General features: G+C 39.3%; 1 protein-coding gene across 1 annotated transcript; it reads right to left on the bottom strand.

The window, feature by feature from the left end:
* Window positions 1-789: 789 nt before the first annotated feature.
* LOC108786757 (myosin-6) lies at window positions 790-21,336 on the bottom strand. The gene is made up of 37 exons (XM_018556115.1): window positions 21,136-21,336; window positions 20,857-21,000; window positions 20,558-20,714; window positions 20,175-20,202; window positions 19,987-20,092; window positions 17,240-17,332; window positions 16,979-17,042; window positions 16,735-16,833; window positions 16,462-16,565; window positions 13,996-14,134; window positions 12,698-12,816; window positions 12,354-12,503; window positions 11,025-11,195; window positions 10,571-10,880; window positions 10,408-10,478; window positions 10,047-10,134; window positions 9,727-9,844; window positions 9,521-9,644; window positions 9,300-9,436; window positions 8,502-8,757; window positions 7,544-7,786; window positions 7,284-7,460; window positions 7,044-7,189; window positions 6,871-6,961; window positions 6,343-6,732; window positions 5,580-5,825; window positions 5,004-5,200; window positions 4,262-4,445; window positions 4,010-4,175; window positions 3,764-3,888; window positions 3,297-3,605; window positions 2,608-2,811; window positions 2,366-2,491; window positions 2,002-2,277; window positions 1,810-1,905; window positions 964-1,098; window positions 790-813 (listed from the first exon to the last, which is right to left on the bottom strand). Exons 1-37 carry the CDS (start codon window positions 21,334-21,336, stop codon window positions 790-792), a joined length of 5,814 nt encoding a protein of 1,937 aa, XP_018411617.1.
* Between the last annotated feature and the right edge of the window lie 5,385 nt (window positions 21,337-26,721).

Below are 26,721 nucleotides of genomic sequence, written 5' to 3'. Positions count from 1 at the left end.
AGACCCTGCAGAGCCCACCATAGAGAGTCTCAGGTGGGCTATGCAGGATCTATGGTGTGCTCTGCAGGGACTCAGGTAAGTCCAGAGTCCAGCACGCTACTGCAACATTACATTAGAGACTGCTGGGGGGGGTTCGGGGGCCAGTATGATCTGCTCCGACGCCCCCCCCCCCATCTTGAAAGGGGGGCCCAAGATAAAATCTTGCACCAGGGCCCTTTGGTTGTTAGGCCCACCACTCAATATAATGTTGCTGTGGATGAGGGATAGGGTCATGCTGGTGCATGTACTGTTTCTGCATACAGTGGCCACAAGCATTCCCCTGCTTGGTTTTACATTCGGGGGAACTGAAGTCTGGAATTTACTGGTAATAAATGTTTTACAACATAATACAACCTCAGAAATATAAATATACATTTATTAGGGTGCATACAGATCAGTTTTAAAGTAAACTCAGGCGCCAAATAACATTGTTTTACCCCCCAAAACATGAAATATCCATGCAAATGAGATTTGAATTTTTCAGTAGAGGGATTAGCAATCCTGAACCCCATTGCTCCCTTTTGACTTTGGCAGACCTAGCAAATCTGGGGTAACATTGGCTTTCTGTTCTCATACTATATATCCTAGTAAATGTATGTAGTGTACAGACAAACATGCTGCACAACTGAAAGAATAGGAGAGAACCAAAAAACTGAAGTTGCATTATGCAGACAAGCTTTATTTTATTCTCTTTTACACAGTATGTACAGCGCCAATAGGATCTTTAGAACTTCTGGGAGCATATTCTTTCTACTCTTCATCATGGAGCTTTTGCTGTTAAAATAAAACACAAATGTTGAGCTATCAGAGCATAGAAGCACATAGTGAATGTATTAGTAAACAGAAAGAGCAGTGATCCATAGGAACAGATCATAAAGGAAAAATAGTTGCCCATTGGCAGGCCAAGCAGAAAGTCATACTCACCTTCCCTCCCACATCTCTATTCTTGGCTCTCAGCTTGTTGACCTGGGACTCAGCAGTGTCTGCTCTTTCCTCTGCCTCATCCAGCTCATGCTGTACTTTACGGAACTTGGCTAGGTTTGAATTAGCTTGCTCCTCCTACAAATGAAATAGAAAAAATAGTATAAGCAGCATGAAGATAGAAGGCAGAAAACAAAATGAGTGAATAACCCAGCCGAAGTGAATTGAGCCGAACAACATTCGGCTATTCACTTCGGCTCAGTATGGCTGACTTCAGCCGTACATCAGCTGACATCAGCCGTACTTCGGCTGCACTTTGGTCAGCTGAACATGCTCAGCATGTTCGGCTGAGCCGAAGTGCAGAAGGACTTTGACTCAGCCGATCCAACATCTGGATCAGCTGAGCCGAAGCTCCAGCAGCTCATTCACTGCCATAGGGGCCGAACGGCAGTGAGTGAATAGCCGAATGCCGCAGAGCTCGGGTATTCTGCTCGGTACCTCTGTGGTACTGAGCAGAATAGAAAATAGTGAAAAAAGTAAAAAGAAAAAAAAAGTTGAAAAAATATTTTTTCAACTGGTAATAAGTATGACATTAAAAAAAATTAAGATAAAAAAAAACAATTGGGGGGAGCTAGCAGTGACAGCTCCGCCCAGCTGTCATTTGCAGGGCGAAAGGCCGGCCTTCAGCAGGCCGTTTGCCCTGCTTTGCGCGACGCTGCGGCTCAGTGGAGCCGAAGCAAATGCCAAATGCCTTCGGCTCGGCTGCCTTCGGGTGCTCTTGTTGTGAATAGCCCGTACAGCAGCCCTTCGGCTCGACTCAATAGACCCCTATATGTTGTAAACACTTACAGCCTCCTCTGCCTGTCTCTTGTAAGCTTTCACTTTCAGCTGCAGCTTATCAACCAGGTCCTGAAGGCGAGCTAAGTTCTTTCTGTCCTCTTCTGTCTGAAGAAAATGGAGAGTGATTTTGAGAACAACTGCCATGCAAAATAATATATGAATGCAAATTCAATTATAATCTTAATTTTTGACCTATCATACCTGGTAGGTAAGCTCTTTAATTCTTCTCTCATACTTCCTCATGCCCTTCACAGACTCAACATTGCGTTTCTGCTCAGCCTCCAGCTCGTTGTCCAGTTCCCGAACTCGAGCCTCCAGCTTCTGCAGCTGCTTCTTACCACCTTTCATGGCAATTTGCTCCGCCTCGTCCAGACGGTGCTGGAGATCTTTGATTGTTTGCTCCATGTTTTTCTTCATCCTCTCCAGGTGGGCACTTGTGTCCTGCTCTTTCTTCAACTCTTCTGCCATCATGGCAGCCTAAGTTATAGACATTTAAAAAAAAGATAGATTAGTGAGAAAATAATGGGATATATTAGATTTATTTTTGTTTTCAACATTTACATACATCAGTGATTGCTTTCTTGGCCTTTTCCTCTGCATTACGACACTCCTGAACTGCTTCCTCCACTTCTGTCTGCAGCTGAGACAAGTCTGACTCCATCTTCTTCTTCTGATTGATCAGACTAGTGTTCTGGTCAGAAAAATTATAGGCGTTACAATTTGTGTGTGAATATCAATATTGTAAAAGAGTCTGAGTGACCAATAATTATATGATAAGAAAGTAAGAAAATCTGGTTCCTTTCTAACCTGTGAATGGAGGAGCTGTACTCTCTCACTGGTCTCTATCAGTTCTTGTTCTGCAAGCTTCCGTCCCCTCTCAGTCTGTTCCACTAGAGACCGTAGTTCTTCCAGTTCAGCCTGGAGCAGCATGTTTCTCCTCTCCACAATTGCAATGTTTTCTTTAAGATCTTCATTAGCTCTTAGTGTGTCATCCAAATGAATTTGGGTGTCCTGTAAGTGACAGCACAAATGATTTATTGCTATTTTTAGTCAGTGTCACACATACAAAGAATAATGCACTGGCATCTGTGCTTTTGGCAATTGGTTGTAGTTCAGTGAGAGTCAACGATTTATTAGCTTTGGTCTGCATATAATAATAATTTGTAGTTTGAAAGCTAAGTTTACCTTTAAAGCTGTATTTCATGTTATACCCATATTAAGGGTATAACATGAAACATGGTGACATTTGGCAGGATCTGTGAATGAAGATACTACAAGTCCTGTCTGTCATTGCAGAAAATGGACTTGTAGTTCTCATTGGAATACAAGTCCAGTGAGGCCAACGCACTTGTAGTCCAATCATTCTACTTTCCATCACTGTTACTGACTGTCTGTTATATTTTAATAGTTAGTGCATCAATTGTATGATAATCACTAACCTGAGAAAGAATTGAAGCTGATCATAGTCCACAAATGTGTTTACATTATCTGCTTACCTTAAGGGTACTATGTGCCACCTTCAAGTGTTTGAAGGCCTCAGCTGCTGCACGGTTGGCCTGGCTAAGCTGAATTTCCATTTCATTTAGGTCACCCTCCATCTTTTTCTTTATCCTGAGGGCCTCATTGCGGCTCCTGGTCTCAGCCTCCAAAGAAGTCTGCAATGATTCTACCAAACGCTGATGGTTTCTCTTGGTTTGCTCCATCTCTTCATCCTTTTCTGCCAGTTTACGCTCAATATCAGACTTTACTTGGTTGAATTCCAGCTGAGCACGCATGATTTTGCCTTCTTCATGTTCCAATGAAGCCTGAGAAACATATTTACATACAGAATTATTTCAAAAAATTTAAGGATTGGCATACTTTTTCATGCATACTATTTTAATATGTTGACATAGATATACTAAATGAATGAAGTAGTTTATATATAAGAACTTATTTATAACCAACTGTAAGGGTTACTTACCTCTGCTTCCTCCAGTGCAGACTGCAGTTCCATCTTCTCCTGTTCCAGCTGCTTTCTAATTTTTTCCAGTTCATGAATATTCTTCCCACCCTCTCCCAGCTGCTCTGTGAGGTCTGAGATTTCCTCTGTGGAATAATTTTATTCTTAGTGAAATTCATATTAAGAAATCAGTCTGTTCATGAATTCATAGACATTCAGTTTTTTTTCATCATATTAAAAAGTTGAACATTGGCCTAATTCCCTTACCCTGGAGGTTTTTGTTTTCTCTCTTGCAAGTTTCAAGATGCTCCAGAGATTCTTCATAGGCATTCTTCAGCTTGAATAGTTCAGTACTTAGAGTTCGAGCTTCTTTCTGCGATGCCTCAAGCTCTGTCTGGGACTCCTCAAATTTCTGCTTCCACTCAGCAAGGATCTTAAAGAATAAAAAAAAGTGTAGAACCTATACATGGCACATTTTACAATTTTACCATAATGCTCCCCTTCGTTAAGTTTTATTACCTTATCAAAGTTTCTTTGTTTTTTGTCCAGCGCAGCAGATGCAGCATTTGACCTCTCTAAGTCAACCATCAGATCCTCAATTTCATTCTGTAAACGATGTTTGGTCTTTTCAAGAGATGAGCATTTGGCATTTACGGCCTCTACAGCCTCTTCTGCTTCTTGAAGCCTTTGAGCTAACTTTTTCCTGAAGGAAAGGGTACAATAATTACAAAATACATGTGTACTTTTGGAAACTAACAGGCACATGATTGTCATGTACCCTGTTTCCCCGAAAATAAGACCTATCCTGGTATTATAATATGGAAACAGCAACCAACAAAAAAGTCAAGTATATGTGCGTAGACGTACACCTTTAAGAATCATGCTCATAAATGTTCATGCAAAAGTTATCTACATATGCTTTAGTTACCCTCACGTTCTGTCATCCACCTGGATAGAAAAACTGAAGCAGAGCCTTCTAACAAACAAGCTTTATGCTCGTCTTATACAACAGTATGAAACATAATCCAAGCAAAAAGCTTCTCTGTTGAAAGGAATTTTAAAGTTGGGATGCATTAAGATACCTGGGCAGATGTTAAAGAAGCAATTAATTATTAAAGCAGGGCAAGCTGCAGGAGATGAATAATGACAAGCATTTTTAATGTAAAAAAAATCAAGGAATAAAGGGGGGAAAAGCCTGTGTAAGTAATGGACTAATAATTACCACACTGATTACACAGAAAGGAAGAATGTTATTACTCACTTGGCCTCCTCCAGTTCCTCAGTCCTTTGAATGGCATCTGTCTCATACTTAGTTCTCCACTGAGCCACCTCTGAGTTGGCTTTGGATAGAATTCTTTGCAGCTCTGCCTTGGCCTCCTGCTCTTCCTCATACTGTTCCCGTAGGAGATCACAGTCATGACGGGAAGACTGCAAGGCATGGGCTAGAGCATTTTTAGCCTAATGAAGAAGAAAACAATACTGTGTAAGATATTAATTAAGAAACAAAGCATTTATAGTCACTGTAAAACTGACAAATGAAAATCAATTTTAGGTTCCAAAAGCAGTTGTAAAGTACTCCATTTAATATTATCTTCTAAAAAAAGGGGTGAAAATCCTGTGGTCAAGACTTGCCTCTTCGGTAGATCTTAGGGTCTGCCACCTTTGCTTTCCCATAAAGACAGGTAAATATTTTATTACATTGCATGTCACTATTTTAGGTCAAAATGTAATTACCTAGCATCTGTAAGTTTGTTGAGTTCCTTACAACAGATATGAAATGTGCCATCCACTCAGAGTTAGTTGAGAATGTTTATCTTGGTCACATAGTGATAATTACCTTGTTCTCTTCCTCCAGCTGCCTCTTAAGGTCTTCTAGTTGCTGTGTGTAGGTTTGCTTTCCACGTGTTAGTTGGGACACTAATGCCTCTTTCTCATCCAGTCTGCGGGACAACTCTCCATTCTCTGTTTGCAGTTTAGCTCTTTGAGAAGTAAAGTCACTGAGTGATCTCTGAGCTTCTTCATACTTGGTCCGATGTTCATTCATCTGGTCCTCCAATGTTCGGCACAACTTCTCTAAAGTGGCCTGTTGATTAAAATGTAGAAGTGAGAGTAAAGACTGAGGAGCAAATTACTTACTTCAGCTTCAACATAATATCATTGTTATCAAATTTATGTCCTGCTTGAGACTTACAAACTGCCCTTTGGATCTATTAAAATATTCCCGTTTCCTGTCCCAAAGAACTGGGGAGCTGTGGCTGGCTTTTGATTAATAGAACCTTGAACCCTGAGTCCAGCAACAGCTATCTGTTCAATGTGATTTAGTTTATGTACCTCATATAAGGTATCACATCATAAGACATGACGAACAAGAGTTTTGGATAACAGGTGCTGGAATAAAGTCACAGAGCTCACGTATCATGGATGTGTGCAGTCAACTTACCAACTCCCTACTGTCACTTATCAGTTACAAATCATGCGATATGACGGTGCAGGACTATACAGATTTTAAAAGATGTGATGCTTAAATTTGTTTTTAAGTTCAACAAAAACAGGAGGGATAGAGCTCAGAAAATGTATGACAACATAGTTAATTCCCTTACCTTGGCTTTCACCACCTGCTCCATGTTAGATGCTACATCATCCAGCTCCAGTTTGAATTCACTCTTCTCCTTTTCCAGTTTCTGTTTGACTCTCTGTAGGTTGTCTATCTGCTCACTGAGCTCTGCCACAGAATCAGCATGCTTCTTCCGTAGAGTAGCAGCAGTGGCCTCTGATTGCAGAGTGGACTCTTCCAGATCCCTCCGGAGTTTAAGAAATTCAGCCTCCCTCTTTTTGTTGAGCTCCATTTGCACAGAAGTAGCTCCTCCAGCTTCTTCTAAACGCTCGCTGATCTCCTCCAGCTCTCTTGACAGATCAGAGCGAAGTTTTTCTACTTTGGCTCTTGCTGTTCGCTCAGCTTCCAGTTCCTCCTCCAGCTCTTCTATTCGAGCCTAAAAAAGAAACATATTCAGTAAAAATAAGGAACATATAAGGAGAGAAAAATAATAGCTGTATACTTATGATGTAGATCATTTGTTGAATTCTTATGGTCAGTATGGGAAATTTGGTAACATATTTCTATCATGTACCTGGTTCTCTTTGAGTTTCTTTTGAAGTTGTATGCCTAAAAGTTGTTCGTCCTCTATTTTGCTATTTTGCTGGCTGAACTCAAACTCCTTCCTGTGAAAGGAATATTATGCAATATATTAACATCACCAATCCCTCTCAAAAAAATAAAAATGAAAATGCTGAGGTAACATACTTCTTCAACTTCTCTTCCAGCTGTTGTTTGTCATTCTCAAGATCCATCACATTCTCTTGGGTCAGTTTCAGATCACCTTCCAGTTTTCGTTTGGCTCGTTCCATATCCATTCTTAATTTTTTTTCTTGTTCTAAAGACCCCTCCAGCTATTTTGAAAAAACAGGCGCCAAATGTATCTAATTTAATATGAGACAAGTAAATATAAATCGTTGGAAAGCTCAGAGTAAGGGTGTCACTTACATCATCAACCTGCTGCTCAAGCTTGGCTTTGGCCTTTGTCAGCACATTGACTTTGTCTTCTTCAGCCTGAAGGTCATCTAGTGTTTGCTGATGGGCCTCTTGAAGTGCCTTTTTCTCTTTGGTAAGTTTGGCAATGATCTCATCTAAGCCAGCCATCTCTTCGGTAAGATTTTTAACCTGGAAAAAAAATGAGCTGTCACTGAAAGAGAAAGAAGAACCGCCAATGATTTGTGTAAGGTTTCAAAAGCAAAAAATATTACCTTGTTCTCTGTGGCATGCTTCTCCTTTTCCACTTTGGCTAGTGTTAGCTCCAGATCATCAATATCCTTCTTGATCTCAGAACATTCATCCTCCAGCTTCCTCTTCTTAGCCGTCAGCTCAGCATTCATCTCCTCTTCATCTTCCAACCGTTCTGTCTGTTCCTTCAGCTTGGCTTCTAGTTGTATTTTGTTCTTGATTAACTGGTCACATCTTTCCTCAGCATCATTTAAATTATCTTGTTCCTATTAAACAAGAATTTATACAGAGATATAATTAAGCAAAAATAAAAAAAACTTGACATATATGAATCTATATAACATTTTTGTACAGCTTATTGAAGGCCATTTGTGATATTCCTCATTAAATGACAAGATTATTGCATCAGTCATCTCTGCATTTACTGCACACAAAAGCTGCTACTATTTTAGCCTTGACATACTGTAGACATGACAGTATGTGTTCACTCATAAACGTGATATATTGGAATTTAGATGGTTAGCAATAAGCAAACCATGGCATGGTGTGATCCTTCTGCCTTTTGCTGCTTCATACTTATACCTACACGATACCTAGTTGAGAGTTGATCACTTCTCTAGCTTTTATGTGCTCTCAGTCCTGCAACAGTGGATTACCAGGCTTGAGGTTCCAGAAAGACCCATGCTGCCTCATATAAACACAAGTGGTTCTTCACAAATTGAATACACAGTCTTATTAAGAGAGAGGAGCAGGTGAGCAAACCCTTGCGGTTACTAGAAGGGGTCTAAATGTGCAGTGAATTTTATTTAAGTTTTTTTGTACAGTCCATAACCTAGTTGTCTGTTACTGATGCAATATTCAGTTCATTAACTGTTTTTTTAATAAGCAGATTCAAACTAAAAGTACTAACATATTAAAATAATTGTGTATATGAAATAGGTTTATTTCTAGACATATGTAAATATGTTTAGATAGACATACAGATTGCACTTGGAGGTGCAGATCATTCTTCTCTTGTAACAAGGAGACCATCTTCTCCTCCAGCTCTTTGCGTCTGGAATCAGACTTCTCCAGGGCTTCTTTTAACCTCTGGAACTCTTCTTTCATGTTTGCCATCTCCTTCTCTGTCTCTGCACTCTTAAGCAGGGGCTTGATCTTGAAGTAAAGCTTCATCCATGGCCAATTCTTGACACCCATGAAAGCACGAATGTTCCATTGAATAACCAGAAGAGCATCTCTGAAATGATACATAGTATAAAGAATGAACCAAGAAAGCTGTGAATGCAATATGTAGCACTGGAGTGAATCCATGACCAAAGTCTACTGTTAGGCCACACTAGATCAGGGACCTAGCTATGCTGTCTGGCAGAGGTGCATGGGTTTCAAGACTGGCTGAGCAGAATTAGAAATATTTTCTCTGGTAAGACACTTAAATTATTTCAACTGTGTATGTAGCTGTTTGGCTGGAGTTCTGCTTTAAAAAGACGATATGAACTATCGAAAGTCTGTATCTGAACTAATATGAAATGGATAATACACTCCTTTAATAAGTCACTAAATAAAGCAATGGTAATGTGCAGTAACGCCAAATAAAATGTATCCTTTACTGCTCTCACTACAGTAAATTGATATCTAATTGGATATAATGAGTTATGCACTTTGCCCTATATTGATTGTCCTTTGCACTGCCTTATTAAATAATACAATTAATATAAAAATAAATATTCAGTTCCAAGCATATTGTGCCTGTCATTTTATTTTGAGTTTACATAAATTCACCTGCGTTCCACAATCTTCTTAAATTCTCTTCTCATCAGCAATCCTCGAGATTGCGCTTGGATTCGTGTAATGATCTTAGAGAGTCGTTCATCTCTCATTTCTTCCAGGAGACCTAAGAGACCAGCTTTAAAGAACACCTGTGTAAAAATGTAGGGTGTTGGTAATTTTCCCATCAAATTTAAGGCACACAAGTTGGAAAAAAGTACAAATACACCTTTTACCTTTGTGTGTCCAAATTTGTACTGGGTGTGATCAATCTCCAGTGAACCCAGAAGCTTTTCAGCACCTTTCCTGCTGTCTATGAACTGTCCATCAGGTATGGCTGAAGGATTCAGGATACGGTAGCTGTTAAGAAGGACAAGTATTTAAACAGATGCTCGATTAAACTTTATACACACAGCTACACATTTCTAGTAAGCACACCTACCGCTGTCTGAAATCACCATACAAGATGCGGTTGGGAAATCCCTTTCTGCAGATTCTAATACCCTCCAGCACACCATTACAACGGAGCTGGTGCATCACCAAAGGATTGTCCATCTCTCCTGCAAAGTACATATATACATTCAGCATGCAAATCTACAAAAAATAACATATTGGCAGTAGTTATGGCAGAACAACATAGTAATTAGCAAGACTAAGACAAATATAATATTTCAACTAGTGCAAGAACAATGGCAAACTAAGTTTTGAAGTATTACTTAAGGGAAAGACGAGGCTCTAGCTGATCTCTTGACTTGTTATTACCTGGAGATTTCCGTTCATTAGGGATGATACAACGCACAAAGTGAGGATGAGTTGTTCTCAAGTTGGCCATTAGCTTGTTTAGATTCTCCTGTGGATCAGAACAAATATGTCAAGGAGTGGTGACATGTTCTAACACTGCCTGCTAAAGACATTCACAGCTCAAAACATTCTAAATTAGTAGCCTTAGTCTAAAATTGTGTTGAAGAATCTGTCTATTCCTGAAACACAGGCTTTTTTGAGGCTGGTGGAGGTCATGATTATACACACAATTTTAGCCGTAAAAAAACTAAAACAAATCCGTACAAAACAAACAATTATTTGCTATGTCACAGTAAATTATTTGAGCGAAAAAAAATCTCACCCTGTGGAGGGCAGACACAGTCTGGAAAGAGGATCCCTTCTTCTTTCCTCCTTTACCTTTTCCACCACTCTCTATAATTTGGAAACACAAGCAGACTTAATGTACACTGAAAAATTTGAAACCACCTAGAGTAGATGTTCTTAATATTATAAGCATGTCCTACCTGAATCACCACTAGAATAGTTGGCGAATAGGAGTGCTAAGAGCTTAAGTGATGACTTCTGATACAACCCAACAACAGTCTCATTAAGAGGGTCCTTATTCTTTTCTAGCCAACCAAGGATATTATAGTCCACAGTACCAGCATAGTGGCCCAGGGCAAAGTGAGCCTCTGGCTTGCCCTTTGGATTACGTGGCTTCTGGAAGTTGTTGGATTTGCCCAGATGATTATCATACAGTTTGGCTTTAAAGGTTACATCAGAGGCCTTGGGAAACATACACTCCTCTTCAAGGATGGACATGATACCCATAGGCTGTGGAGAAAGAGAGCACTTAGTGTATAGTAAAGGAAAATGGTAGATATTCCATAAAGTCGAATTAAGACAAATAAGAACATTAGAAGCACACATATATATAAATGTATAAAATAGTTCTCATCATAAATAAGTCACTCTCACCTTCTCTATGAGATCAATACAGGCCTGCAGATCCATACCAAAGTCAATGAACTCCCATTCAATTCCCTCTTTCTTGTATTCCTCCTGCTCTAATACGAACATGTGATGGTTGAAGAACTGCTGCAACTTCTCATTAGTGAAGTTGATGCACAGCTGCTCAAAGCTGTTAAACTGAGGGTGTAAAGAATTTGACAGAGAAGGCAAATGAAAGCAAAATTTAAACATACATACAAAGTCCACATACAATACAAAAGTTCTCCTTCCCAGTGTACTTACTGTCCTTTTTAAACCTTCTCTTATTTAATTTTTCATCTTGTTACCTGTTACCATCAGTTAAAGGAGAACTATGGGGTCAGTGTTTTTCCCTATAGTTCTCCTAAGGTTCACGGGAGGACACAAACTAGCGTTCTCCCGTGACTCAAAGCTCAGTATACCGCGACCTTTAATGATCCCCAATACATAGCTTTACTTTACATTGAGTATAAAGCAGTTTAGATCTCTATGCTTGCTATTCTGAACTACTGTTTAATGTTGTAGATTTGAAAATTAGTATATAGCACATCATAGGATATACACTGTTAACTATTAATTTATAAATAATTAAAATAAATTGTAACTGGGGTTATCAGTCTCTGACTGTTATTCTGGCAACTCTGGCATTTGTGAAAAGGCTTGTTGTTTGAAAGCTTAGTCTGGGTGAACTCCTATATGCTGCTTTACTGCATTTAGCCCAGCTTTAATGTAATAGGAGTGTTGAGACCACTTGCAAGTAAATGTCATGAGCACGCCAACTTGGTACGAGCGTGTGCTTTGTACTAGAGATGAAGTTTACTCCCAGTAAAGCCCTGGCTGTTATCCATTCTTCCCTTTTTTTAGTTTTCATAGAACCTTCTGTTTCCACAAAGTTTCACACGTTAAAAGAGAACTATAGCCCAACTTTTTATTGTCATCGTTCTCTTTAGAGTCACAGGAGGGCATATATTAATGTCTTCCTGTGACCCAAAACTCAGAGCCACACTGCAGCCAGGATGGATCTGACAATATTGTCGGGATCCACCCCGCTACCTGTGCCCAACCCCTACACATCCATCTCTCCAGTCAGCGCTGGAGGGACAGAGAGGGGAGGGGGCAATCCCTGCGGAGGTACTGAATTACAGTCACCGCTCTCTGCAAGAAGATGATTGGGAACTGAGCGATTGGTGGTATGTGATCAACTCTCGATCAATAGAGCCGGCATGTGATAGCTGCAGTGTCACACGTCGGCTCTAATTATGAAAATGAGTGTATTTTACTCTCCCCCATAATTCTCTTTTAATATATAATACTTACATCAAAGATCTCAAATCCTGCAATGTCCAGCACGCCAATGAAGTATTGTCTGGGCTGTTTGGTCTCCAGGGTGGTGTTTATTCTAACCACCATCCACAAGAACATCTTCTCGTACACTGACTTGGCCAGGGCACCCATGGAATAAGTTACCTAAATAATGAGGAAAATTAATAAGATCATGAAAAGGAATGACCTTGAAAGGAAAACAAATAAAGAAGACAGCAAAAGAAAGTGCACATTGAAAGTAAGCCATAATTCCTTCATGTAAAAGCCAATATGTAATAAAATATATTTCAACTGTAACAGAGATAAATACAATTGAGATCAAATAATGTTGTCTTCACCTGTTGGACACTTTGACCCTTGGTGACATACTCATTCCCAACCTTGACTCTGGGGTGACACAATCCCTTCAGGATGTCAGCAGAATTCAGGCCCATGAGGTAGGCAGCTTTGTCAGCCTCTGCAACATGATGCAATGCATGTAATAAGTAAGCCTCCAGCATAAACCAATTATAACATTGAGTAATTATATCTTGGTGCACACAAATGCCAAATTGCTGTGATTCAGCATCATTTTTCTTATTTTTTGTAATTTGCAAGTCATGGCCCTTTTAAATTGACATTATCAAATTTGCAGAATGTAATGCATTTGTATTTAATACAGGTTGTTTGTAATTGTATGTTTTGTTACTGTTTGCCACTAATTTTGAACTGAAGAAATACCTCTTGCCCTATACTCCTGCAATCTGATTGTTTTAAATCAATTTATACCACTATTTGTATATAACCCTACCACACTGCATAACCATTGCAATGCCAGAAAACAAAATCAATGTTCTGTGAAAAAAACACAGCTTATGTGGTCCTTATATGTTAGAAATATCATAGCACATTTGTGTCATAGCTAAGCAGATCTTAATCAAGAATATAAAAATAAGGTGTTCCCATGAATCAATAGCCTTCACACAGAATCCTACCAACCTACAATAAACAGATAAAACTGAGTTCTAAATCCAAAAGGCACCTGAATCACAATGATAGTTGTAACTGCAGATCGTGTAATTCAGCTGACTGATGAGTCAAAATGCTTGCTTCCCCATCATCCATGCAAAAACAGCGTAGATGAGGGAATCTCTCCTGCAGGGCAATTGTATTCTGACAGCCAATGTCCACAGGTGTTAGAATACCCAAACAGTGAATGCAGTTAGTTGGTTCTGTTGCTTCGACAAAAGGAAAAAAAAAAGGAAAAATCGGCTTTTGTTGAATGGAGTGGTACCAACTGTTGGAAATGCAACAGCATATACTGTTATGTCTTTTGAGCTGTAGATGGCGCTCTAGTACAATGTTAGTCTCTATATACATGCTTATCTATGATACACAGGAAGTTTTTCTATCGATATGTTTTCCTCACAATGCTGTTTTCAGATGTAATATTCTTCTAAGCAAGTAAAACTTAATTCAGTATTCCTCAAGATATCAGTGCTTCATCTAAACACATAACCAATACCAACATGGTTTCACCAGGACTCAGATAAAATTTTAAAATTGTATGGCCAGCTTTAGTGATGTTTGAAACGTAAAGTTACAATACAGTGCGGTTTATATTGAATATATCTACTAATTCATTGACATATCTTACCCTCAGTCCCATCTGGCTCTGCTTGTTCTTCCCTTTGCTTCTGCTTGAATCTCATGTTTCCAGAATGCATGATGGCTCCAGTCAGCTTGTAAACACCAGCTTTTTCCTCAGCAGTGAAACCCAGAACATCAAAGGCACTCTAGGATGAGGGGAAGGTGGGGGGATCAGACAGCATGACTTTAACATAATGTGAAAAACAACTAACCAAATCTAACTGATAATCACTGGCCTAACGATACGCAAAAAATATAGTGTTACCAAATCTAACAACAAATTGTTTAAGCTGTAAAGGGAATCATCAGAATAGAAAGATATCACAACTCATATGTGTGTTTAACGCGCTATATCATACATCATTCAGATATTTCAGTCATAAAATGAATTCTTTTTGGTGCAAGTTCATAACCAAACAAGCATTTCCATGAATGTTCATAGCCGACATGCTGCACTTGACAAAACGTAAATCACTCTGTGTATACAAACTCGACTTGTGCAATTTGCCTCTACATTTGTCACAACTCACTGCAGTTGCTTGACCACAAACTATAGGTAAGTCACTTGTGTCTTATCTCTCAACCATTATGTGTTCATGATCTATTGTGATCTATCTACATTTTTATTCATTTGTCCTGTTTATAATGGCACTAATACTAAGTCTGTGGTGCCAAGCGTTGTAAAATTATTTCCAAATTAAATACATTTTAATTTTTTTATGAAAAAAAAGAAACACAAAGTAAATAAAAGTTTAAATATTAGTGGTCTAAATAATATAAAAAATCAGCACAAAAATGCTAAGGGGATAATGAGGGGAAGGAGTTACGGATGATTAGAGTTAGCCAAAGCTGGTCATACAGTGGTAGATTTTTGTACAAATGTTCATATGAAATATCTCATTCAAACATTCCATAATCCCATCAGAGACTTGATGAATGTAATCCAAAAATTTCATTTGGTTATAACATTGGATTTTGGAATAAATGGAGTTTCGTAGATGAAAACCACATTCACTTCCAGAATTCTGCACATTTGACAAAAATCTTCCAGCCTGCTCCTTACATTTTTTTTTCCATCACTACAGTCGAATTTGATCGTTGATCATCAACTATTAGAAAATCAAACTCTACTATTTAAGAGTTAATAAGGGGTTCAAAAGGAACAAATGTTATTTAAAACTTGTAAGGTTGCTTTTGCTGACATCATATGCAGATCAAAGGTCACCCCATTTGATCTTCATATGAATGAAACAAAGGAAATACAAGGTAACGGTGTTACAATGTATTTCCTTATTGAGCTCCTGATAAGTGTTTACATACACTGGTCATAAGCTTCTGTGTTAGAGAGCAAAATAGCCGGGAGAAAGGGCAACAGGGGAGAGGGACAGAGCCTGCTACGTATGCTATGTCTACTTCAGTGAAGTCTTTTTGGACATACCTATCACGCCTAGGCCAATGAGTCAATATAAGATTATACAGGTTGCTGTACAGCTAATTACATGATTCACAATATGGGAACTCTGGCCAAGCGCCTTCAACTGCTGAATTATTTATAATTCTGATTAGCCACTCTTGTGAATCAGAATCCCCCACCAGGCAGCACAGCAAGTATAGTAACTTTACAATTTTCCATTGCAGTTAAGTAATACAGCTTGGTCACCTTCCCACTCTAGCCTGCTGATTGGACAGTAAAGTAGCAGCAGATGAGGTCACGTCTGTGCCCTCCCCTCTTAAAAATATGATTAAAATGTTAACTAACAGCCATGTTTGAAGCATTAAAATGATATTAATGTTAAAAGGTTTTTAAGTTATTTCAAATGCTGAACTAGGCACTTACAATGAATGCTGCTCCTTGATGTTTAAAAGTTTTAGTTTCCTGCAGAATAATCTGGTCCCCTGAGCACTGGCCATGATATCCTGTTTTAGGGTGGCTCCTTTCCCTTTCAGAGTCCTATGGAGCCATCCTTGTGTGTGCTAGTAAGCTGTGTGTATCTCCACACACACACAGGCAAAGCAAGGCAAGCCAATCCCCTGCTTCCTCTCTTCCTTCTTTTCCCTTCTTCAATCTAGTAGATGAGCTGCTGCTGGAGACTGCTCTGTCCCCTGTGATCGTGTACTGGACAGGAAGTTAGGGAAAATGAAGTTGCGAGACTTGGAACCAGCTGTTTGGAATCATGATGACTGTAAGTGCTCGGGCAGAAATGTAAAGAAATACTTTGCTGGGAAATGTAAATGTGTTTGATCTGGATTAATTTTTGAAAGGAGGTTTGAGATTTTTGGCTGACACTGTTGCCTTTCCCACTCTCAAACTATTTCTTCACAAGGTATAACAGAAGGATATATTAAGATAGATTCATATATTTATACTAGTTATATGTAGAAATTGTAGAAATAAAAATCTTATTTTTACTGAATACATGTAATCTGGCAAACTAGATTTATTTGAATTCCGTCGAAGATACTATAGTCTTACATCTGTTGCTATGAGTTCATCAGCATCATCTATGGAGGCGACAGTGACTTCTCCTTGTGAGATGTAGGAATAGTCATATGGATTGTTCGTAATCAGAAGCATATCTGCCAAAATGAAAGTTGATCGAAATAAAGTAAGATAATAACCATTAGATATGTCCTTTTACCAGACCATTATGAACAAAGGTGCTTAACACAGACAGTTTCTGTTCTGAATTATCAAAATTCTGTTGCTAAATAACATTTGCATCATATCGACAAAAGTAAGACCCACCTAGAAGCTCTGGCTTCTTATTGGATAAGATCTGGTAAAAGATGTGATAATCCCTCTCAGACTTCAGCTGAAAGACAACACGAGATTTCTCCAGAAGATCTAGACAGACAGACAAAATGATATCAGTTAATCACAAGCATTTGTAGCTTAGCATATATGAAATTTGAGAACTATTTAAATAGACTTTATATTGTTGGACAATGGATCCAACAATATGAAGGGACAGAAAGGAAAAGAAACTTACAGGTTTCTATGTCAGCAGAAGCCAGCTTCCCGGAGGCACCAAAGTGGATCCGGATGAATTTACCCTGAGCAATGTGAAAGATGACAAGGAGAAAGACAGAGAAATAGAGATCAGGATAGAATTGGAATCAACAGCTCAGGAGAAAGGAACATCAAGGAGACAGAGCAACTATGAGACAGAAATGTGGAAAATAGGTGAAGCAAGGTATGTATACAGATGCACAAGAAATGGATAAAAGAATGTTGTTGCAGTTCTACTCACAAAACGTGAAGAGTTGTCATTTCGGACTGTTTTAGCATTACCAAAAGCTTCCAATGCAGGGTTGGCTTGGATGATTTGATCCTCCAGAGTTCCCTGAAGAAATCATAATATCACTCATGAGTAGGTATTCTAACACTATTTAATACTCCTATGCCCCATAATTTACTTCTACTTGGTATTAAATCAAAGGCAACATAATCAGTATAAATAGTTTAATGTTAATCCTTGATGTTTAAAAGTTGTAGCTTTCTGCAGCATCAGCTGGTCCTTTTGCGTTTGAATTTTGCGTTACCGAGAATTCGCATGCATCCGAATGTTCGAATCCCCCCCCCCCCCCAAATAAAAATGTGGGGTCCCCCTCAAAATTCCTACCAGACCCATAAGGTTTGGTAGGAATTTTAGGGGGGACCCCATCTCCCCAAAAAAAGCGTGGGGTCCTCCCCAAAATCCCCTACCAGGCCCTTGAGCCAAACAGCAGCCTGGCAGAGCAGGAAAGGGAGGAACGATCGTGCTCCCCCCCTGCACCATACCAGGTCACATGCCCTCAACATGGGGATGAGGACAATGACCTCTTCCCCACAACCCTGGCTCCCCTTCCCCTCGTGTGAATGAGTAAGGGGTAGTTGCTACCCCTACTCTTTCACCAAATAATAGGGAAATAGTAAAAAAACACACCACGATATGCTCAAAATGTTAAAGTGCAAAAGTGTTCAGTCTACAAGAAAAGCTTCAATCAGTGTAAACGTTATCAGTCCTTCAGTCATGGTAACAACATTGGTGTATTGTTGGTGTATCCCCTCGTATTACATCTATTGACCGTGTCTTCACCCGTGGGAAATAACAATATCTGCCTCTCACATTATGGATAGAGCTTGCTGACACAAGGTGGAATTGAGGAGTCTGTGGACGCGCTGTCTGTGTGAGAGTCATAGGAGCACTTGTACTTTGCCATTGATTGATCGTATCGAATGTGAGTAGTTTTACAAATAAAGGGATGTTTTATGGTAATCAAACGGTCTGTGGGATGATCTATATTCTTTTTTAATGTCATTGTGGATGAGCAACACCAACTGGATTAATTGGGATTAAACATTGGAGGATTCTGTGAAATAATCCTTGGACTGATTAAGGGCAGGAGAACCCCTTCCTGGCTACAAACGGGGTAACACGCTGATGACCTTCTCTCTGAGAGGTCTATCCATAGATGTAATACGAGTGGATACACCAACAATACGCCAATGCTGTTTATATGACTGAAGCACTTTATGTGGACTGATAACGTTTACACTGATTGAAGCACTTCATGTGGACTGAACACTTTTGCACTTTAACACTATATTACTGTGGATGACCACAAAGTCACATTAATACATTTGTTGTCATATTTTATATAGACATTTGTTTATATGCACCTTTGCTCATGCATAGTTCATGTGCGTTTATTTATATAGAAGTTCTTAATAACTAGATTGGGATTTATTTTTTCAAACATTATTGTGCAGATGTTAGGAGACAGATTTGGATAATATTTTGTGTGACACTTTGGTTTACAGCGCGACACAATTATTTTAATAATTTTTAATAATATTATCATATTGTTTCAGTGTTGCTGTGTTGGCAATGGGTTTATTTATATTTGATGATAACTATAAGTGCTACGGCAAACATTTCAAGAAATACTTTGCTGGGCAATGTATATTTGTTTAATCTGAATTCATTATTGAAAACAAGTTTGAGAGTTTAATACTACTAAAAGACAACAAACTTTCTCAATTAGTTTAGATTTATTTATTAAATATGTCAATAAACCGAAACCTCTTAATGTCAAAGGATAAAACTATTTCCTATAGGTTCACAGATTATAGTGTCCAATATAATATTCTCAGCATGTAGATGTTGTGTCCAACCCAGGTAGAGAGAGCTCCTTTCTCTACCCGGGTTGGGTGGTGGTGTCTGCAGGAATTCCCCTTTGTAAGGTATTACCTGCATGCTCAGATCTCATTGCTGACCAATTACGATTTCCGGTTTAGTGCCACATCTGAAACACGGGGCATAGCTAATTATACTTGTTTTAATGGGCTTTTGTGATGCTACGCAGTATGTACATATGAAGTTGGTCTAAATGAGGAGATGGACTTCTCAAGTCTGGTGGACTTCTCAAGTCATGCAGGTGGACTTTTCAAGTCCACCTACATGGTGCATGGATGAAGAACATGCACCATGCAAGTGGTGCATGTTCTCCGTCCAACATGTTCCAAGAAACAAGTTGGATGAACATGCAGTATTTATGCTAATATATGTTGAGAATATCATATTGGGCACTATCATCTGTGAACCTAAAGAAAATGGTTTTAACTTTGGATACATAGAGGCTTCTTTTTATTGAAATTATATTTAATAAAGAAATATAAAGTATTTTGAAAATTTTGTAATTACTGCATGCCACATAATGCCCGAAGCTATATATATTGATAACGTGTGAACATTTATGGAGATATGATATGTGGTAATATAAATATTTCCCATGACCCCTATTTAATACTTACTATACTATTTTGTTAAATAATGGTAACATTGTTTCAGTGAGCAGTTTGGTAGTATGTTTATTCCATTTATTTTTTGTTGTGCTCTTAGCCTGTTTTGCCTACACCATCTCTATATTCTCTCAATCTTCTTGTTTTACTTCATAGATTTCCCTTACTTTAATTGCCTCTCCCCCCCCCGGCCCCCCTTGTATTCCCCATCACCTTGTTAGCACTAGCTGAATCCTTTTTTCCACCAATGGCTGCAATGCTGGCAAAGTACTGGATGACACGCTTGGTGTTTACAGTCTTCCCGGCACCAGATTCTCCACTAAGTAGGAAAACATGGAGGCAGCATTAACATTTTAGGAAAGCAATAACATACCTTAAAGCTAGTGATGCAAAAAACTTACGTGATTAGGATGGACTGATTCTCACGATCTAGGAGGAAAAAGAATACAAATACTTTAACACAAATAATTTGCAAAAACTACACCCATAGTATATGGCTATAGACTATCATCTTCAGCAGAGAGCAAATTATAAATTATACTAGATAAACAATCCAATAGTATAAAAAATGTGTAGTGAAGCTTCGGCACTCAAGCTGTTGAGAAACTACAAGTCCCAAAGGAACTCTGACAGCCATAGGCATGACTTCAAGAGCCAGATGCATGATGGGATTTGTACCACAGCTGGAGTTCCAAAGCTTGGCTACCTCTGGTATGGACAGTAGTCTAACATCCCATATTTATTATTGTAGTAAACAGGTTGGGCATTGACCAAGCTATCTGACCTGTCAGCATGTACTGATAGGCGTTGTCAGAGATGGAGAAGATGTGAGGTGGAGCTTCACTCCTCTTCTTCCCACGATAAGCGTTTACAACCTCTGCATTATACACAGGGAGCCACTTGTAGGGGTTCACTGTCACACAGAAAAGTCCTGAGTATGTCTAGTAGAACAGAGAATAATACAAATAATGTACATCTGCATCTACGTGAGACAGATAACTGAGACACGCAACAGACATTTAATAGTTCACTGAATACATATAGGATAAAATCTGTAATATTTTTAATATTGTAATCTCTTACATAGATCATCCAGGCTGCATAACGCTCTTTGAGGTTGTACAGCACAGCTGGTTCATGCAGGAAGGTCAGCATAGCCATATCTTCAATTTTATCAAATTTGGGTGGATTTTGCTGGTGGACATCACTTTCCTTCACAGTGACAGTCTAGACAGAACCATAAAATATATAGAATTACTGACCCTGCATTTCTTATACAGAGAAAGAATGATTTTTTTCATAGAAATAATACAGAGAGAAATACAAAGACTAATAGGAACCCTGTACTGAGCTTTGCCATACCTTGCCAGATACAGTTTCAGCAGTCACTTTGCCACCTTCACGGCTTGTGATCTTGGCTTTCACATACTCTTCTTGGGGATCTGGCACAAAACACTCTGTCTTGATGTCAAAAAGACGTGTCTGAGCCTCTAGGCGCTCCCTGTCAGACTTTCGAAGGTACGAAGCAGCTGCCCCAAAGTCGGCCATTAGTCCATCACCCATTTTGAAGTCTAAAAAGAAAGGCAGAATTAGGAGTATATCATACACAATGTTACACATTTACATATTACATGGGCATGTGTGCAATATTGCAATAGCACTTTCTTTTGAAAAAAACACATCAAAGTCCATTGAGGTCTTGAGCTAACCTTTAATACATACTTATACCTTCAGTTTTTAAATCCGGTAATTAAAAAAAAAATCAAACAATAGATAAATGGATGTAAAGGAAACTGCCTGAAGATAATATAATGTGAGCATTCAGCAGGTAAATAAAGAAAAGACACATTTATGCTTGGGCACCATTGCAGCATGTGTCCCTGTCACACAGGAACCCCATACAGTTATGTCTCTTTATGTTTTTGTTATAGACAGGAAAAGGTTCAGCTAAGTAAAGTGTGTTTCTAACAGGGTTATTCACAAAAGGGTGAAGAGTTTGGAGAAGGCAGGAGAAGAGATCAATCTAGGACAACATAGCTGATGTGGAACATTCTCTAATTCAGCTCACTTTCCAGTTCGGCTATGTTGTCCTAGATTGTTCACTTCTCCTGCCTTCTCCAAACTCTTCACCCTTTTGTGAATAACCCTGCAAGTATCTGTCTGAGACACCGTTCACACCTGTGGGACTTGAAGCACAATTTGAATCTTCACCTAAAGTGCTTTAACATTTGGCACTAGGATTTCCATTATAGTCAATGGTGCCTTTTAACAGCTGAGCGCAGTGTCACTTGAAACTATAAGCTCGTTACTTCAAAAAGTAATTGCAAATTTTTGGCCCCAATAGACTTCAACGGTATAACCAGAAATATGTGTTTTTGTGTATTTTCTTGCCAAGTAACTAGCTTCCCATTAGCTAAAAAAATTAATAATTGAAAAAAAGTCTAAAATGCGCTTAGAAACACAGAAAAACCTGCGTACAAATGTTAAAAAAGCTTGAAAAACAACTAAAGCTCAAGTGTGAATAGAGCTGTACTATGGACTAATTAGATTAATGAATGCTTGGTATGTTATCATTTTACATTCACATTTATTGTGAAATGTACTGACCAAGTCTACAGTGGTAACATAATACTGTATTCTTAATATTGTAATTAGTATGACTATTGCTTGATATTTTGTCCAGTTGTGTTTGCCTGTTGGTTGTTAACCATACAGAACTCCACATTTATGATCAGGATGCTACTGGAAGTAAATGGAGTTAATGCATGATTAGAAACAGTTTACCTTACCTTGTTCTCAACACAACAAGCAGAAAGAGGTCTTGTTCTGGGCAAAAAGAAAAAGCACATTACAATTTGGCAAGGGAAGGCATATGACAAGTACTCAGCAGGAAGTTCCTGGAAGTATCTATTGTAGAGGCAGTCTTGGGAATAATAGCTAATGTAAAACATTTTAGAGGAACATGAGATAAGAAGTGGAGCCAAGTGATAAAAGGATGCAGATACAGAATAAGGGCACAGCATTATTTATAGGACAGTAAAGATATGGCGTCAGCGCAAGACAGATAATTGAGGTGTTGGAGATGAAATGGAACATAGTGGACTAGGCAGCACATCTTACACTTATTTAAGACCATGCTGGAACCACATAAAAATATGACTAAATATAATCAAGCAGACATGGATTTTTTTAACACCTTATAGTAAATCCTTTCTACATCGACACAAGCTATGTCTTCAAAATACTTTGACATATGTAGTTATGAGAAGAAGGAAGTACTAAGAATAATATGGAAGTCCTGGTGGAAGGCATACACCTTAGAGAGGACATGTTTAATTTATAATGACCATACCTTAGCCAGGTATATCATTTTAATAAAGAATATGTGCCACTTGTGATGTTGTCCCTTTTTCCTATGGAAATATCACTCATGGTGATGAATGAGCATGTTAGATTATATGTTACACCACTTCTAAAGACTAATTATGATGATTTTCCAGTGTATTGCTGAACGTCCCCTCCTCTCTCTGCTGGCGTCACCAAGATGGCAGGTGTCAATCAGATGGCCACGCATGCATGATGACGCCATTGTGCACGCGCAATGAGGACGCAGCGGGTTGTCACCCAGTCTAGAGACCGGTTGACATCCAGCCTCGGGACGCCCCTGTCTGGGAGTCATGTCTGTGGCTGTCAGAGTCTTGCAATGTCTTATGGGATTTACAGCTTCACTAAAGCTGGAGTGCCAAGGTTGCCTACCTCCAGGCCCGCCATTAGGGGGGTACGGCCGATACTCATGTAAGGGGCCTGGGCAGCCTGGGTGACCCGCCCAGGACCCTTACATGGGTATCGGCCGACGGTGACAGGCGAGGAGAAGGCAGCCGGGCTACCCGCAGTGCCGCAGGAGGCCTTGCCCTAGCAGCGCCGGGCCCCAGCATTGCCGATCCAGCGGTTTCAGAGGAGGCTGGGGCCCCATCAGCGCCGCCGCTGTTCTGCTCTCTGACCAGCCGGAAGTGACATCACGTCACTTCCGGCCAGTTCGGCAGCAGAGGAGGCCAGGTGTACAGGCACCAGCAGCAGGAGCAGGTAAGAGGAGCTGGGAGGGAGGGAGATGCAGCCCTGACCAGCCCACCTGAGACCCCTGCAGAGCCCACCATAGTCTCAGATAGCTGTGCAGCATCTATGGTGGGCTCTGCAGGGTCACTCTCAGGTGGGCTGTGTGGGGTCTCAGAGTCCAGCTCGTTACTAAGCCCTGTGTCAAGCGTGTTACTAAGCCCTGCGTCTAGCCCATCACTAAGCCTTGAGTTCAGTGTGTCACTAAGCCCTGCGTCCAGGGGGTCACTAAGCCCTGAGTCCAGCGGGTCACTAAGCCCTGAGTCCAGCGAGTCACTAAGCCCTGAGTCCAGCGGGTCACCAAGCCCTGAGTCCAGAGGGTTACTAAGCCCTGAGTCCAGCAGGTCAATAAGCCCTGAGTCAAATTCATATACTGTTTTGCATTGCTGTATAAATGTATTGCTGGGATTTGAAGTCCTCCTGCCATTCTGCATTAGAGTGTAAGCTCCTCTGTACAGACACTGATGTGACTGGCTCAGTGTTCTCTGTACAGCACTGCGGTATGTATCAGATGGCTGTCCTGCCTACCTCTGTTCTATTGCACGGTGTACCTTAGTTACCAGTGCTGAAAATGAAAAGTCATCACAGTGCATATAATATGAGGGTGCATGTTACATCTCACGCCTGTGCATTAGGCAGATTTAGTGACAATACACCAGACAGAAAGCAAGCTATAGAATATGTCGGTAACATTGCTGATTAAAAAAATACATGCTCTAAAAATATAGATAAGGATGCATAATTAGAGCTAAGTTCACTACAGAGAGCTCTGTATAACCCAAGTAATTAATATTAATTAACCAAAACATGTCTAGGGGCAACTACATTGAATCTTTCATCCTAGCATTCAAATAAATGAAAACTGGGGACAATTGGCTTACATATGGTGGTAATTACAAATATTGGGGTAGTATAACTATGCCTGTAAATCTTTAATGTAATCACACTGTTCCACAATATTTAATACACTTATGTGTAGCCTAATGAAAAATAACTTGTAAAATACACAATAAAATTTCTACTTTTAGTTCAGCTAACAGAAGCATAGTATAAAACAGCTGTGTCCTAAAGTTGGTGATGTAAGCTGGCCATACATTATACGATATGATGCAATGCAACCTCCTTCAGATGTATCATGAACTATGTAGTTCAAGGGTCTTAGAATTTCAATGGATTGTTTGGTTTGTCCTCATATTACATGGTTTTGGTAACTCTATAGAAGATTGTATAGTGTATGTCCAGCTTTACATTGTATAAATTAACAGTCTATGTTAATTCAATATGTTTTTCCTAGAATACTTAATTACTTCAGATAAAAAAAGAGCATAGGCTGCAGAGAAGTGGGTTTCTTTATGTATTAGGACATCAATAAGTACTGATTGTTATTATTATTAACAATAATACTATTATACAGGATATATATAGCGCCAACAGTTTGCACGGTGCTTTAAAAAAGGGAGGCAGTACAGTTACAATATAATATAATACAGGAAGGTTAGAATGACCCTGGTTTTGATCACTCCAATTATTATTTTACTACTATGATTAGTAATATCAACATATACAGGAATAATAAAAAAAAAATTTTTTTAAATGATGACATGGCTAACAAGGAATGTACTGCATATTGATGGTAAACTAAGTACATTGATAAGAATTTGTGTCTAATTAAATGTAATTTGTTTTCATTACTGTTACCAATGGCAAGCTATTCAGTTACCTATGTCTACAAAGGAGCATGGGTACAAATGCTTAGATAATCAAATTGTATGTCTACCAGTGCAGAGGAACTGCATTGCTTTCTGTATCTCATTAGAACATCTGGTAGAGTATGCACTATGTCTGCAGAGTGTTGTAGTTATTTTGAGCAATGTCATGTAACAGGGATATAACTTGAGTCGGAAAGCACTGCAGTTATTTGGCAACAAGAAGTGTGTGTCATTATTATCCTGCGATAATAGCTCTAGAAGATCTGCCTGACCTAAATCTCCTGCTCATCTCTTTATAATGATGTGTTTTTGGTGTTTGGTGTTATCCTTGCTCCGATAAAACACTACTAACAGGTGAACCTGCCAGGTAATGCAAAATACTTGTAGCTGTAAAAAAATTTGGATGTCTAAGGTTAGGTATATAAAATGAAAGGTGTGAGCATATTTTTACCGGTGCACAATAATGCCTGCTTACAATTATTTATATAGTGCCTACATATTCCGCAGCACTGTACAATGGTTTTGATAAGACAAGTAAGAAACACTGACAGGCATCACTGACAAACAGAAACAGTAGGTGAGGTCCTGCCCAAATGAGCTTACATTCTATAGGAAGGGGGCCAAAGACACAGGTGGGGAAGCGGAGACTACATATGTTTACCAAATAAAAAATGAGGGGATTTGGGAGCATGTGAAACGAGAGCAAAAGGGAAGGTTGTATAGGGTGAGAAATCAAGGGGAGAGCTGATACGCTTCTCTAAAGAAGTGCGTTTTGAGGGATTTTTTAAAGCCCCGTAGGGATGGTGAGAGCCTGATGTGGCGTGGGAGAAAATTCCATAAGGTAGGGGCAGCCCTGGTAAGGTTCTGTAGACGAGAGTTGGGTGAGTGAGCAGTATAGCCCCAGGTCATTAGTGGAACGAAGGTGCAGATTTGGAGTATATCTTCTAATTAGGGATGAATTGTAAGATGGGCTATATGCTCTGTCCATATACCTGTAATGTATATGCCCAATAGACTTACCCCAGACCTGGACGCTCACTCTTCCTTGGTGACAATAGGATATATGCCGCTTTTGTTCTCTTATATCCCTAACTCTCTACCTTATTAGGAACATGTCATCTAATTCTAT

The sequence above is a fragment of the Nanorana parkeri genome, unplaced genomic scaffold (assembly GCF_000935625.1).
Source record: "Nanorana parkeri isolate BGI_ZX_2015 unplaced genomic scaffold, ASM93562v1 scaffold225, whole genome shotgun sequence".
Lineage (NCBI taxonomy): Eukaryota > Metazoa > Chordata > Amphibia > Anura > Dicroglossidae > Nanorana > Nanorana parkeri.
The sequence above is the reverse complement of the archived record's forward strand: the minus strand, read 5'-3'. Positions and strand labels throughout refer to the sequence as shown.